The sequence below is a fragment of the Empidonax traillii genome, unplaced genomic scaffold, assembly GCF_003031625.1.
Source record: "Empidonax traillii isolate 1590-97213 ecotype Southwest subspecies unplaced genomic scaffold, ASM303162v1 scaffold163:size1593379, whole genome shotgun sequence".
Taxonomy (NCBI): domain Eukaryota; kingdom Metazoa; phylum Chordata; class Aves; order Passeriformes; family Tyrannidae; genus Empidonax; species Empidonax traillii.
This window is the reverse complement of record NW_020955356.1, coordinates 514,513-528,047: the sequence shown is the minus strand read 5'-3', so window position 1 is coordinate 528,047 and position 13,535 is coordinate 514,513. Positions and strand designations below refer to the sequence as shown.

General features: G+C 50.6%; 1 protein-coding gene across 2 annotated transcripts; it reads right to left on the bottom strand.

Annotated features, from left to right (window-relative positions):
* Nucleotides 1–7,234: 7,234 nt before the first annotated feature.
* NOP2 (NOP2 nucleolar protein) lies at nucleotides 7,235–13,358 on the bottom strand. Of its 2 annotated transcripts, none has more exons than XM_027885283.1 (16): nucleotides 13,216–13,358; nucleotides 13,094–13,139; nucleotides 12,919–13,016; nucleotides 11,554–11,816; nucleotides 11,229–11,272; nucleotides 10,882–11,063; nucleotides 9,879–10,078; nucleotides 9,685–9,774; nucleotides 9,518–9,605; nucleotides 9,281–9,421; nucleotides 8,965–9,104; nucleotides 8,600–8,689; nucleotides 8,210–8,332; nucleotides 8,028–8,125; nucleotides 7,801–7,931; nucleotides 7,235–7,693 (listed from the first exon to the last, which is right to left on the bottom strand). In XM_027885283.1, the coding sequence occupies exons 1-16, from the start codon at nucleotides 13,319–13,321 to the stop codon at nucleotides 7,437–7,439; spliced, it is 2,097 nt and encodes a 698-aa protein (XP_027741084.1). In that variant the 5' UTR covers nucleotides 13,322–13,358; the 3' UTR covers nucleotides 7,235–7,436. The 2 variants fall into 2 exon arrangements, with proteins under 2 accessions (XP_027741084.1, XP_027741085.1); XM_027885284.1 differs by having other exon boundaries at nucleotides 11,557–11,816.
* Between the last annotated feature and the right edge of the window lie 177 nt (nucleotides 13,359–13,535).

The window sequence follows — 13,535 nt, the reverse complement described above, 5'->3', positions numbered from 1 at the left end:
CTGCCAGCAGCCCGCCTACGGAGAGCTGCCACTGGACAATGGCGAGCCAGAGGGCAGAGGAGGCTGTGTGGAGGCAGCCAGCTTCTCAGATATCATGCCTGGCTTGCAACTGGCTTCTTTCTTGCTCACAGAGCAGCCTCGCGCCTTGTTCAGTGCCCCATATTTTAGCCTTCTTTAGATCTTTCCCTACAGTCTCTTCCTCCCTGACCCCAACCCCAGGTCAGTATTGCAAAAAGCACTGGCATTGCCCCTCACCCTGTTATCCATTTATGGATGTGGACTCCTGTGTTCCCTTGCTGTCTGTGTGCTCCTGGCCAGTTGCCCCAGGACTTCCACTGCAGACCTGAGCCCAGGGTATCGCTTGTGCTAAGCGGCCTCTGAGATCTCAGCTGAGCCATCAGCAAGGGGTGAGCGAGCAGTGGGTTTGAATTAGGGGAGATGACCAGCACCACACTACACTGAGCTCTGTGGAAGGAGTGGGCATGCTCCAATGGGGGGGGTACTACAGCTCCCCTCCCTTGGGATCCAAGTTATGACTGAATCCACACTTCCAGAGACTCCTCCGTCCCACTGAAGATGGCTGGCTTTGTGAGTCTTCACCAAGTCTGCCTATTGCATGTTCCCTGCTGCCTCTCCTTCAGGGTTACAGGTCTCCTCCATCCCTCCCTTACTCTTCTGCTTTTCTGGCCTGGGAGTAGGCTAAATCAAATTTGTTTCCTTCTCCTGCCTTGCTGTGTCCAGTATCACTTGTGTCTTCTGACCTGCCTGTCTTCCCTGTCCTGCCCATGCCTGGTCCCTCCCAAATGGAGTTCGGTTGGGAAATGAAGTGAGCTTTCCTTCTCTGTCCCTTCCTTTTTAACATTCTTCCTCTTCTTAAGTGGTTGTTCCCTTGCTCTTCCTCTGATCAGAGAGGCTGAGCTGTGGCACACAGTGCCTCTGTCAAGGGAGAGGAAGCCAGGAAGGCTTTCCTCATGGACAGGCACAAGAGATCCCCATCTTCCAAAAACCAGCACTGAAACAGCAGCCAGTAAGCAGCCGTATGCCCAGCAGCAATACTACCAAATGAACAGCCAGGGAAAAGAGAAGGACAGGTGGACAAGAGGGATCCCAGCCAAGAAGCTTGTTTTGGAGCAGCAGTGGCAGTTCCAGCTCGGAGACCTCCCAGCGTGTGCCTGTTTAACCATCGCTGGCGTCCCTTCACCCACCCCGCACGCAGCCACAGCTTGCCTGCACACCTGGCAGCCTGTGTTTTCTGCCAGCATCCTCCTTCCTGCACACACTCCTGATTTTACCCCTCCACACCCATCACACCCAGGTGAGCAGGGTGAAGCAGGGGTGATCTGCTGTTGCTTGCAGCCAGCAGAGAGCACAGGCAAGAGCAATGCCACAAACTGTGGAGCAAGTGCTTTCCCAAGCTCTGCTTGACCTGCTCCTGTCCTGATGGGGAAACCTGGCATGCAGAGATGATTAATGAAATGCCAGTGGAGGAAGGCATTGCCATCCATCAGGATAAGCTTTTTCACCATGGGATCAGCACAGTGCTGGAGCAGGTGGTGGGATCTCCATCCGTGGTGGTTCTCAGGGCTAAGCTATGCAAATCCATAGTGATGTGACCTAGTGCTGGGACAGTCCTGCATACAAGCAGGGATGGAGCTACAGACCTCCAGCACCTCTTCCCACCAACACTCCTGCTGTCTCTTGGAAAGGACAGAGCAGTGTGGAGCCTCATTTTTTTTTCTAACTTCCCTTGCTTGGGATACTCGCTGAGTAAAGGATTCCTACTGACTCAGAAGATGGCTGGGGCAAAAGGCCAACTTCTAGTTACTCCTGAGGGAGCCCAGAACCTAGAGATAATCCTGCTACCCAGGGGACCACAGCACTCCTCCACTGGGCCTCAATCTAACTGCAGCACAAGAACTCCTTCTCCTCGTTTTCTCTTTGTTCACAAAACCCCCTGGCACCTCTCCAGCTTCCGCCCCCAGTTTATCAGCTCAGGGTCAACAGTAGCACTGCTGAACCATACCTGCTGATGTGCAGAGCTGCTCACTACAGTTCTTAAAATCAACCCTGTAGCCAACGTAAAAATATACACTTCTTCACAAACATGCTGATATTTATCTTACTTCCACAGATTTTAAGGCCAAGAAAAAAGCATCACATTTGCTGACCCTGTGCAAAACACACAATGCAAATTTGTGTAGCTCAGGTCAAGTACTTGTGTGGGACTGTGTCTCTATAATTGCTGTCAGCAGAGTAAAAAGAGATTGAGCTTCTACCATTAGCCTCTGTGGGCAAATGAGGGTAGATACCCCAGGTGGCTAATGCCCTACTAAAATCACATGCCTCATTTGGATTTGCCTAGCTATAACATCCGTTGCCATGCTGAGATGCTCCTGCTCTCCCAGATCTCAGAACTTCTTGCTAGCTAATGCATCCTCCTTGCAGATGTGCTTCACAGGTGAAACCTGTTCAAATTAGCTCCACAGCTTTCATGGAGGCTCTTTCTTTAAAGCTAGGTCTCATCAGTGTGTCAAACCTCATCTCCTTGCTCTCCTTCTCTCCGAGTACCTCAGTGGTACCTTCTCCCTTGCACCACGCTGCTGGAACATTTCAGTGTGAACTCTCCAAGTCTTCAAGATTCTTCACTAAAACTGACCCCTAAAATTGCTTCTATCCACAACCAGAGGCAGATGCTGCAATGAACACACAACTTTTGGGTGCCTTTCTGCCTAGCAAAGCCATCAGCCCTGCCAGCTGCCTGGATTTGGGTGCAAATGTGGAGAAACTGGCACAGAGGAACAGCTGCCAACAGCAGCTGGGTGATCACCACAGTTACCAACACACAGAAAAATATGTGTCTAATGGCAAAGGAGGGAAGGGATTTTCTCCTAAAAACCAGCAGTCCAGGAGGGAGTTTTAGAGGCAGGTCTTCATGTGAAAGCAGTTCTAGGCAGTACAACCAAGAGCCCAGGGCCTAACTGACCTTACCTTCTCAGCAGTTCCCCACTGACTCCATCAGGTGGGTGGAACTCAGAGACGACCTCTCTGGGAGCCCTCCATATCCTCCCTAGCAGGGATGGACAGCCTGGGGGAGCAAAGCCTACTGATGGGACCTTGGTCGTTTGTGGATTCAGCCCCTACAAAAATGTATCTATGGGTGTTATGTATAACACAGTGTGTGCCCAAAGATATAAATTTTACACCCAAGTCTCTGAAACGTGCAGTGTGGGATTTCAGTCCCTTCCTGTGGATACAGCCTGACACGAGACAACACAACCGCAGGCTGCCTGCCCAGCACGGCACAGACATTACAGCACATGACATCACTGGCATTAGTGACCGACACACATCGCTGCTGGAGTCTCCTCTTTCCATTACACACCATTGTCCCCAGAAGTTTTTGTTTGCCTTCTAACATGCCAAGGGTGCAGCAGCACAGTGCCCTACCTCTCCCTCCCGCCTTGCAGAGGTGAGCTGGCAGCACTCTGGAGCCTGGCAGGCAGGAGCTGCCAGCTGGCTGTCTTCACTGTACCCTGATAAGGCTTCTCCAATAGACTCTGTTTGGGGACAAGGATTGTGCACAGCACAGTGGAACAGATACCATGACACATTATGCTGACTTCTCCCAACCAGATTTTAATTTATGACAGCATTTTTACTCCTCAGATCTGCTTTCAGTCCTTGCTTTGCCTCAGTTCTTGCTTTGCTCTGCCTCAGCTCCCACAAGCCATGTTATCAGCAGCTTTCAGATACTAAAACACATTAAAGGAAGGTACTGAAAGGTGATCCAGCAGTCACGTTTTCCAGAAATCTCAGCTTTCAGGTAACAAAAGATTCCTACAGTAACAAGGCAGCTGCAAACACAAGTCTAATGTGACCAGCAGCCTCGTACCAGAAAGCAGAGGGAAGCCACCAAGTTTCATCCACAGCTGCTACATCCCCAGTACCACCTCTGAAGCTCGATGGCAACATTTCAATGCCACACTCAACACTACCTCTCTGAGCAGTGATAACTATAATGGCTGAAATAAAGAGCAGAAGCGGAGCAAACCACTAAAGAGAGCTGAAAATCTCCCCTGTCTCTTCCCAGTTATAACAGAAGGTTTGCAGGCATGCCAAGAGAGTGGAATGATGGTCAGCAAGAAGGAAGTTTTATCGACACAGTTAAGACAGCAGCTATTCCTGCCTTTCAGAGGTGACTGACATAATTTGGAGATCCACTAGAAACCAGACAGTTATGTTGGTATCCCAACCACAAACATTCTATCCCTGCTGCTGGGATTATCAAGATAAACTTGTTCTCAAGCCAAGACTGCAGGTTAGCTGCCTCGACAGGCAGCAGCAGAAAAGTGGGACAGGTTAGCATCGCTCCTGAAAGGACAGGCTATGGCTGGCCAGAGATAAAAGCCTTCGAGGTACAAGTTGCCCTGTAGCTGGAAGATTGCCATACGGTTTGAGTTTTGAGTTGTACCCTAAAATCCTGTACTTCATCGCTCCTTGAAACGGGAAACCTTCCAGAACTGGAAAAGAAGGCTGGAGGAGAAGAGGCAAGACTCAGCCTACCTGGAAGCTCCTGTTCCCACATGCAGTGGCATGTAGCAAGGGCCCAGCTGAGGGAAGTGAGGTGCCAGGCAGCCCTCAGGACTCAACCTTGAGTGCACCAAGGAGCAGGCACAGCAGTGGGACCACCTCCCAGGGATGCAAGAGCCACAAAGCTGGGTCAGACCCATGGTCCATCTAAGCCCAGGTACCAGTTTCCAGTGCAGGATGAGGACAGAGGAGTTTGTGACCAGGGCAAGTGAGCAGTGATCCTTCCTCACAACGCTGTCCAGGCTTCAGCAGTGCCCAGCTTGTGGATGTACTGAGCCAATTGCGTTTACCAACCACTACAAAAACCATTTTTCCTTGTGCATACAGCTGGGTTTTCAGCCTGTAAAAGTTGCAAACATCCACTGTATCCTGCAGAAAGGAGTTTCATGGCTACCTATATTTTTGATGCATTTGATGGAACCTAGGGTTTTCATTTTTTGTATTCATTGGAAAAGAGCAAACAGTTGTTCCCTGTGCATCTTCTCTGTGCCACTAACAACTTTACACACTGTAATATCACTTCTTTCCCCATGGTCTCTTCCAGGCTCAAAGAGGCTCTAGCTGTTTCTTTCACTGAAACCATTCCGTAACTTAGGATGTATTTGTCCTCTCTGAACATTTCCCAGTTTTACAATCTTTATTCAGATGGGGGGCACTAGAAATGCAGTATTGAAGCAATAATTTCTTCCCTTGGGTGCTATTGCACCCAGCATTTATTTAATTATTCTGAAAGACACCAGAAAATATCCCTCGGGTCCTGTATATCTGGCAACTCAGACCTCACCACAAAAGCCTGGATTGAGACAGTTGCATTCAGAGGTTCCTCTCTGCCTTAAATCACTGGGAAGCATGAGGAAAAAGTAATGTTCAACTACGAAGATATTTGGTTAATAGCTATTCACCACAAAACAACAGTCAGCCCCACCCCTCCAACCAGAGTTATCGTAAATGAAATACACAGATACACAAGCCCTAAAGAGCAGAAGATAACAAGGGCTGCAACAAAGATCAGGACTCCTGAGACACAGAGATTGAACCATTACTGGAACCACTCAAATGCAACCTTGAAGAGCTTCAGCCAGAAACTTTGCAACTGATAAAAAGGCAGTATTATCGTGGGCTTTGTGGGAAGGAGGAAATTTATGATGGGATGTTTGAGGGTAACTGTGTGACAGTGTAAACTTTATCACGCAATGTTTTAAGGAAGATTATGGGAGTAAAACTTACTATGGGATATTTCAAGGAAGGGTTGAAGGAGGGGAAAGGGAGGCATCGAGCTAATCAGGAAGTGAACATAGCAAATGGGGACGAATAAACAGAAGGAGCCAGTCACAGAGAGAATGGCTGCTGGTCAGTGTGCCCCTCTGGCTGAGCCCTGCTCCTGATTACCACCATCTGTCCTGGCCTCGTATTAAACTAATCCCAGCTGTTTCCTCTGCACGTATGCATGTTGGTGATGTGTCAGCTCACTGCAACCTGGACTAGCCTGGAAGTAGGAAAAGAGGTCTGAGGACCAGCTAGCAGCAACCCATGAAAGTGTGGGCAGACAATCCACTAGGCACGGTCTAAGCTTCATGGGCCAGGGATTAAGAATAGGGTTAGGCCTCTTTTGTTGTTCATGCTTTTTGAAGTCCGTCTGTGTTTCCCTGGGTACTCACCACAGTAGTTTTCCTTGGTTTCTCTGCTCATCAGTCTGTGCCTGGCTGCATCAGTAGTGCATGTGTGTGAGTCTGAGGGGGGTTCTGAACCACTTGCTGAACCTGGTGACGTGGGAAAGCTGCAGTCTCACATGTAGCAGACCAGGAGAGAAAGAGTTCCTCAAGTCCTACAGCCAGTGCATTCAGCTGTCCTTAACACCAAACACTGGAACAGCACAAGTTCTCCCACGAACCCAAAGCTTGGCAAGGAAAACAAATCAAGGCAAAGCCTTCTGAGGGCTGAGCTAGTGAGACAATTACAGAAACAAGAGATATGCCTCAGGTCTGTTACACACCAACTACACACACACTGTGGTAGAACAAAAGATGGAGAGCACACTTAGAAAACTTACTAAGGAATTGCCTCTAGAAAAAGATTTATTCACTGGAGAGCAGAACCAAAGAAGAGAATATCCCTCATGCTGACAACAGAAGGGGACCTAGGGTGATGTTTAAATAGGAACAGCCCAGACCACTGTTTGGTACGTCTCGAGAAGCAGCAGCCACATTTGGGTGAACAAATGAGCAAAAAGAAACATGGGTGTCCAGCTCCAGAACCAACAGCAATCCCTGCTCCAGTCTGGGAGGTCAAGAACCAAGAGACTGCCCGGGACCAGCAAAAGGGTGAAATGGGGACATCACAACAGTGAACTGGCAGCACTTAGTGACAACAGGGAACTAAGGAACAGCACAGGACCAGTGCCTAGGAGCTCCAGCCTGACAACCCACTCAGCTGACAGACACCACACAATACAGTTTTCATGGAGGGAGCTAGGATTTCAGCTCCCAGTGCTTCTTCACAAACATCCACATCACAGGGGATAAGGACAGACACCAGAAATGCCAGGGCATCAGCATGGAGTGGGAGTAAGAGGGGACATGGTGGAATTCCCTGTTCAAGAGAATGTTTCAGAATGTACTCCGTGTTTAAGGGAGAAGGACAAGACTTGAGCAAGAATATAAAACTTTTAATGGGTCAGTGCATCAGTCCTTGATGCAGAGGGAAAGGAGTAAAGGGGGCTATCACTGTCCTAGGTGCCCAGAGCTGCAGAGATGATCTGCACAGAGCAGCACAGTGGTGGTACACACATAGCTGCAGCAGCCTTTGCTCTCCGAGGAAGGGACCAACACCTGGAAAAGCAGTTCCTCTCACTGTCCATTTGGTTTCACTCTTTGTTTCTTCTTCCTGGTAGGGACTTTAGGACGCATCATTTTGGGAGAAGGCCGGCCAGCCTTCAAGGGTCTCCTCTGTGCCTGCAATGAATGTTTCTTCTTCAAAGTCGGTTGCGGCAGCTTCTGCTCTTTGTCAGCTTTTGATCCCTCAAGTTTCTTCTTTTTTGGCGAAGGTTCCACAATAGTCTCAGGGACAGCAGACAGAGTTGCTGCTTCTGCAGCAGGTTCTTCATCTGAAAGGAGAGAAAGGTGCTGTAAGAAGCATCCCCATGGCTTTTGCAGGGGGAGCAGCATGTGAGAGCAGCCCTGGGCAACTCAGCCAAGTTCCAGCACTGGTTACCTTTCTGAGCCTGTGGGATGGCATTAGAGAATTTCTTGAACTTGGCGATGAAGAACCCATCCATGTTGTGCGTGTGGGGATAGAAACGCCGTGTAGACTTGAGGGAGGGGTGGAAGCGACGGTCCTTGAACCTGAGGGAGGAAGTGGGGTGAGGATGATAGAATACCTCTGCTCAAATCTGGCTACTAGGGAGCAGTCAGCTGTGCAGCTTGTGACCTGGCACGCACCTGGTGAAGCCTTCCTTGCCGAAGTCCAGGCCTGTGGCCACCAAACGGACGTTGCGTTTCTTCAGGGCATAATCCACAACCCACTCATTCTCCTCCACCTGCCAGGGGCTAAGCATTAGGATCCAAAACTCACCAGTCCCCTGAGGGGGAGGTGACTGCAGAAGAGCGTGGAAGGGACTTACCATGATGGAGCAAGTGCAGTAGACAATGTAGCCCCCTGTCTCTGAGGCAGCATTGACTGAATCTATAGCGCTAAGAATCAGCTCCTTCTGCAGGTGAGCACAGCGCAGGATGTCTTTCTCATCCTGTAAGAGAAAGATAGGTTAGGATACCAGAGGCAAGAACTCTAGGCCTCTGCTGTGGATGGGAGACATGATAGAAGAACAAAGCACACACGACACAGAACATTCTGGAGTCTCCTGCAGAACTAATCTCAAAAAACTAGCTCAATACACAGATTAGGAAAGAGATGGAAAAATCAGTGTCTCAATTACAGGTATCTCTCAAGAAAAAAAGCTGTCCCAAAGTCCTTCCTCTCATGACTCATCCTTGAGTCCCCACTAGTCACTCACCTTGTTGGTTTTGACAGCAGGATCCTTGGAAATGACACCTGTTCCGCTACAAGGAGCATCAAGCAAGACACGGTCGAACCCTCCAAGCACCTACAGGCAGATGTACATTTGGAATTACACTCACAGGGGGACTCAGAACAAGGCCAAGACTAGAAGGGGAACCAGAAGACTGGGAAGGCAGGAAAGATTCCTCCCTCCTCCCTGTACATCTTCCTGCCTCTGTTTCAAATAACAAACACATTCCCCAGCAGCTCTGCTCATCCTCCTGTGACAAGTGGCTTTGGAGAATACAGCTTTACTAAAGGGACATCACAACAGCTCTAGGTAAGCACAGTAAAGACATCCCACAGCAGGCAGGAACACACCTTGGGGAACTGGCGTCCATCGCAGTTACTCACGACAGCATTGGTGACTCCCAGCCGATGCAGATTCCCTACCACACTGCGCAGCCGCTCGGCATTGCTGTCGTTGGCCAAGATCATACCTGTGTTCTTCATGAGCTGAGCTGATGGAGGGAAAAACACATCAGCAAGGGGCTGCAAACCTCCCACACTTTGGTCTGTAGGGACAGCCACCCCCTCCTTTCCTTGAGTCCAGTCCCCCTCTATTCCCTCTTTCTGTATAGACCGGTGGAAACTCATCACTTCACAGAGCATCCCTCCCAAGGCTCCAGGGTGGTACCTATGTAGCTGGTCTTGCCTCCTGGGGCACAGCACATATCCAGGATGCGCTCGTTCTCTTGTGGAGCCAGAGCCATGACAGGGAGAAGACTGGAGGCTCCTTGCAGCATGTAGTGTCCAGCCAGATATTCAGGGGTGGCACCTGAGCAGGGAAGGCGGAGCAAAAGAAGGTGACATGTGACAGATAGGGAAGCAAGAGCAGGTCAGCCTAGCCCTACAGATGGAAGGGTGATCTCACCGATGGGCACAGTGGAGTCATAAATAACAAGTCCCGTTTTTGACCACTTCCCCAAGGGGTCAAGATTCACGCCACGGTTGATCAGAGCCTGCAAGACAAGGAGATGGGCCTGAGACACCGCTCCCTGTGACAGGAGGTGCGGGAGACAACCCCTGGCTCCTGCTCACCTGTGCCAGGTCCCGTCGCCGTGTCTTCAGTGTGTTGGTGCGAATAGTCACAGGGCGGGGAACCTCATTGGCTTCCAGGAAGTTTATCAGCTGGATGAAAGAAAGGGGCAGGGAATACAGATAAAAAATGAAGACCCAGGGAGGCAGCCAAATCCTCACCAGTCAGCAAAGCTATGGGCAGGGCAGGATCCCACCTCAGGGAGCGGGAAGATGTCCATGAGCTTCATGAGCAGGAAGTCACTGTAGGAATAGTAGGCAGCCATGTCCCGGCGCAGCAACGCCAGGTACTCCTGCCGTGTGCGTCCCTCCTCCCGCTTCACCACGAAGTCCTGCAGCACCTCCATGTTGCCCTTGATGCGCTGGTGAATGACATGCAGGTCGGGCGGCTCAGCAGGTAGGAAAACCATTAAGGAATCACGAACAGACAAGAAACTCGCACAGAGGCTCTTTACAAGTACAATAAGTCGTGCAGGACTCGTGCACCACAACAGCACCTGTGGCAGAAAGGCTTTATGGGAATACACCCTATCAGCAGAACTCAGTAGAGCAGGGATTCAAAGGACAGAATCGGACAAAAAAGTTCCCAAGGCAGGACTACAAGGTGTTTAAAAGAATTGGGTTGGTTACTTTTACATAAACAGAAAAAGAATAGGAAAAATAAAATAATCCAACAAAAGAAGGCTTTTAATAATAAAAACATTACCTATATCAGAAAGGAGACTAGAAGTTCCCCAAGGGCAACCAGGGGGTAGGATGGGAACGAGAAGAGACAGGATTAAATTGTACTGGGAGGCAGGAAATTAAAATCACTGAAGTCCAGCAGCAAGCACTTTGGATGCTGGAATTGCTGTCATCAGAGGGTCTAGGAATGGATTACACAAACACCTGCCAGGCAAATCAGGGTAGAGAGGAACAAACTGTGTGATAAGATATCCATATGTATTTAGGTCTAGAAAAGAAATTAGGGCAGGCTCCAAGCTCCATACAGGGCATAACAGATCTCCTAACCATGCTCTACAGAAGCACAGCATTATATACTATCTATTAGGACAGCTCATCTAAAAATACATTGTCATGCACAAACCTTCTTGCTAAGCAATATGCACGATAAAAGTCCAAGTGAAGCTCTTTGATTGTATCCAGGCCCTGTGCTGCTGCACGCCTATGGCTTATGGATGTCACAGATAAAAAGGATATCCTCTTTTTCAATCTCTTCATTAGTTGGCAGTTTAAATTGTTCATCTATATCTAGGTTGAGCTGCAGATCTGAGTTCTCTTCCTCCTTCTGTCCCATTTTCTGTCTGCCTTTTGTCTCTGCTCCCTCTTCCTCCTCCTCCTCCTCCTCTTCCTCTTCACTGTCATCTTCACTGAGGCCTTCCCTAAGGACAAAGAACAGGACAGATGCTTTACACAAGAACAGGATCACACAGACACTTCCCAACTACCACTTCTTAGATGGCAGAAAGGGTGGAAAAATAAACAACACAGGTTCCTCATCTAGCCAGGAAAGGCTCTGCAGCCCAGGGATGTTCTCATATCCTCACCTGTCAGGCTTCTGTTTCAGGGCAGCTTTTTCAATAGGCAGCAACTAAACAGAGACAAAAGATTAATGAAGCATCAACAGTCACCCCCTTACTTCCCACCATCTGTGAAACTTACTTGCTCTGTTTAAAAAGGACAACAAACAAAAGCACTTAATGTTATGCTGCTAAACTTGAAATTGTTTGTTTGAAAGGAAGAAGATCAAAGCTCTCCACCCCCTCACCACCCCCCCACTGGTAAAACCATCCTTCTTCCCCAGGCGTGATGGGTCCTTTCAGCCAGCAACATCAAGTATTTCTTGTGGAATTACGGGCAAAAAATTCTTACCTCCTCTTCTTCTGACGATGAGGCACCGTAATCATCGACCATCTCCTCGCTGCTCCCATCCTCATCTTCCTCCATCTCCCAGTTGCCCTCTTCCACCTCACCATCGCTGGATAACTCCACATGGTTTCCTTTAGATCGGATTTTCTTGGCTTTGGCTGGAGCCAGCCATTTTGAATTGTCATCACTGAAGCCAGACCTGCCACGAGTTGTCTGTCCTGCTGCCTTTACAGTACGTTTCTCCTGTGTGGACACCTGCTCTTTAACTATGGGCAGAAAAAGCAGGTAAAAATTAGGGATTATTCCCAAAAGCAGCTGCTCTGTTTTTTCAGTTGTTATACAAAAGGGCCTTCATCTGAGTCCTGAGATGCCTGTCCAACGGAAGGGACTGCTTGCTCTCCAAATCTCAATCATAAAGAAGGGCATATTCTCACCTCTCCCCCAGTGAAACCTTAGGGCGATCTAAAGCACTGCTACAAAATTCTTATTTGCTCTGACGTATTACAGTGCCCTCCTTCCCAAATCTTTGTCTATCCTTCCTTCTTAGTACTGCAACAGCCTCCTGGGCTACGCAGAGCATAACACAGGGATTCAAAAACCTCAGCTACACAACCAGTCTGCAATAACCTTGCTGTGAATGGAGGATAAGTCAGAAATGGATTTAACACATAGAAGAGAGACCTTTTACTAATTCTTCACACAGCACTGCTGCCTGGCAGGGCAACCACCAGAAATCAGGTAGAATTCACTGTTATTATCTATTAGAGAGCAGCCAAGGGAGGGCCATAAAGATGGTGAAGGGCCTTGAGGGGAAGCCATATGAGGAGTGGTTGAGGACACTTGGTCTGTTCAGCCTGGAGAAGAGGAGACTGAGGGGAGACTTTATTGCAGTTACAGCTTCCTTGTGAGAGGACGAGGAGGGACAGACACTGATCTCTTCTCTGTGGTGACCAGTAAGGGGACCTAAGGGAATGGCCTGAAGTTGTGTCAGAGGAGGTTTAGGCTGGATACTAGGAAAAGGATCTTCACCCAGAGGGTGGTTGGGCACTGGAACAGGCTCCCCTGGGAAGTGGTCACAGCACCAAGCCTGACAGAGTTGAAGAAGCCTTTGGACAATGCTCCCAGTCACAAGATGTGATTCTTGGGGACGGTCCTGTGCAGGGCCAGGAGTTGTACTCGATGATTCTTGTGGGTGCCCTTCAACTCAGGATATTCTATGACTTCTTGATTTAGAAAAATGAAATTCCCCCTGTCTCGTGCCGTAAAACAAGAGGCCGGAGCCTGACTGTGGCGGTGGGGATACCTGGGAGCAGCAGGACGGAGGGGCTGCCGGGCCGTCACCCTGGTTCGGACCCCGCTCCCACTCACCTGCCGGCTCCCGCCCTCCTCCTCCTCCTCCTTCTCCTGCTCCGAGCAGCCTCTTCCCCGCCGGGCCGCTGCCCGCTCCCAGCCGCCTCTTCGCAGCCCTGGATCGAGAAGGGAAGCGGCGATCAGCCCCGGCTCGGCCCAGCTCCCCCGGCCCGGCCAGGCCGCCCCCCCTCACCTCTTTCTGCCGTGACTGGAGAGCTTCTTCCTGCCGGTCTCTGGCTCTGTGGGAAGACACGCGGCGGTCAGGCGGCTCCGGGCGCCGCGGGGCGGCCGCGGGCCTGCTCGGGGCGGACTTACCTGGCGGCAGGAAGCGGGCCAGCTCCACCTCGGCCCCGCGCTGCTTGCGGGCCTTGCGCCCGGGGCCGCGCTTCTCCTTCCTGGTGGGATCGAGCTTCCTGCCCATGGCCGCGCGCGCGCCCCCCGCCGCCCCGCGCCCGCCGCACGTGCGGGGCTCCTAGCCGCGCCGCGCACGCGCCCGCCGCACCACGGCCCATTGGCCGCCGCCGCCTCCCTTGCGCGCTGATTGGCCCGCATGGCAACGTCGACAGCCCCGCCCGGCCGGCCCCGGGACACGTGGGAGGCCCCGGCCCCGGGAGCGGATCCCGGCGGGCATGGCC

Coding starts and splice junctions, on each gene's coding strand:
- NOP2 (XM_027885283.1), bottom strand. CDS start 13,321: ATGGGCAGGAAGCTCGATCCCACCAGGAAGGAGAAGCGCGGCCCCGGG. Junction 13,017..13,093: donor TCCAGTCACGGCAGAAAGAG/GTGAGGGGGGGC, acceptor TTCTCGATCCAG/GGCTGCGAAGAGGCGGCTGG. Junction 7,694..7,800: donor CATCCCACAGGCTCAGAAAG/GTAACCAGTGCT, acceptor CTCTCCTTTCAG/ATGAAGAACCTGCTGCAGAA.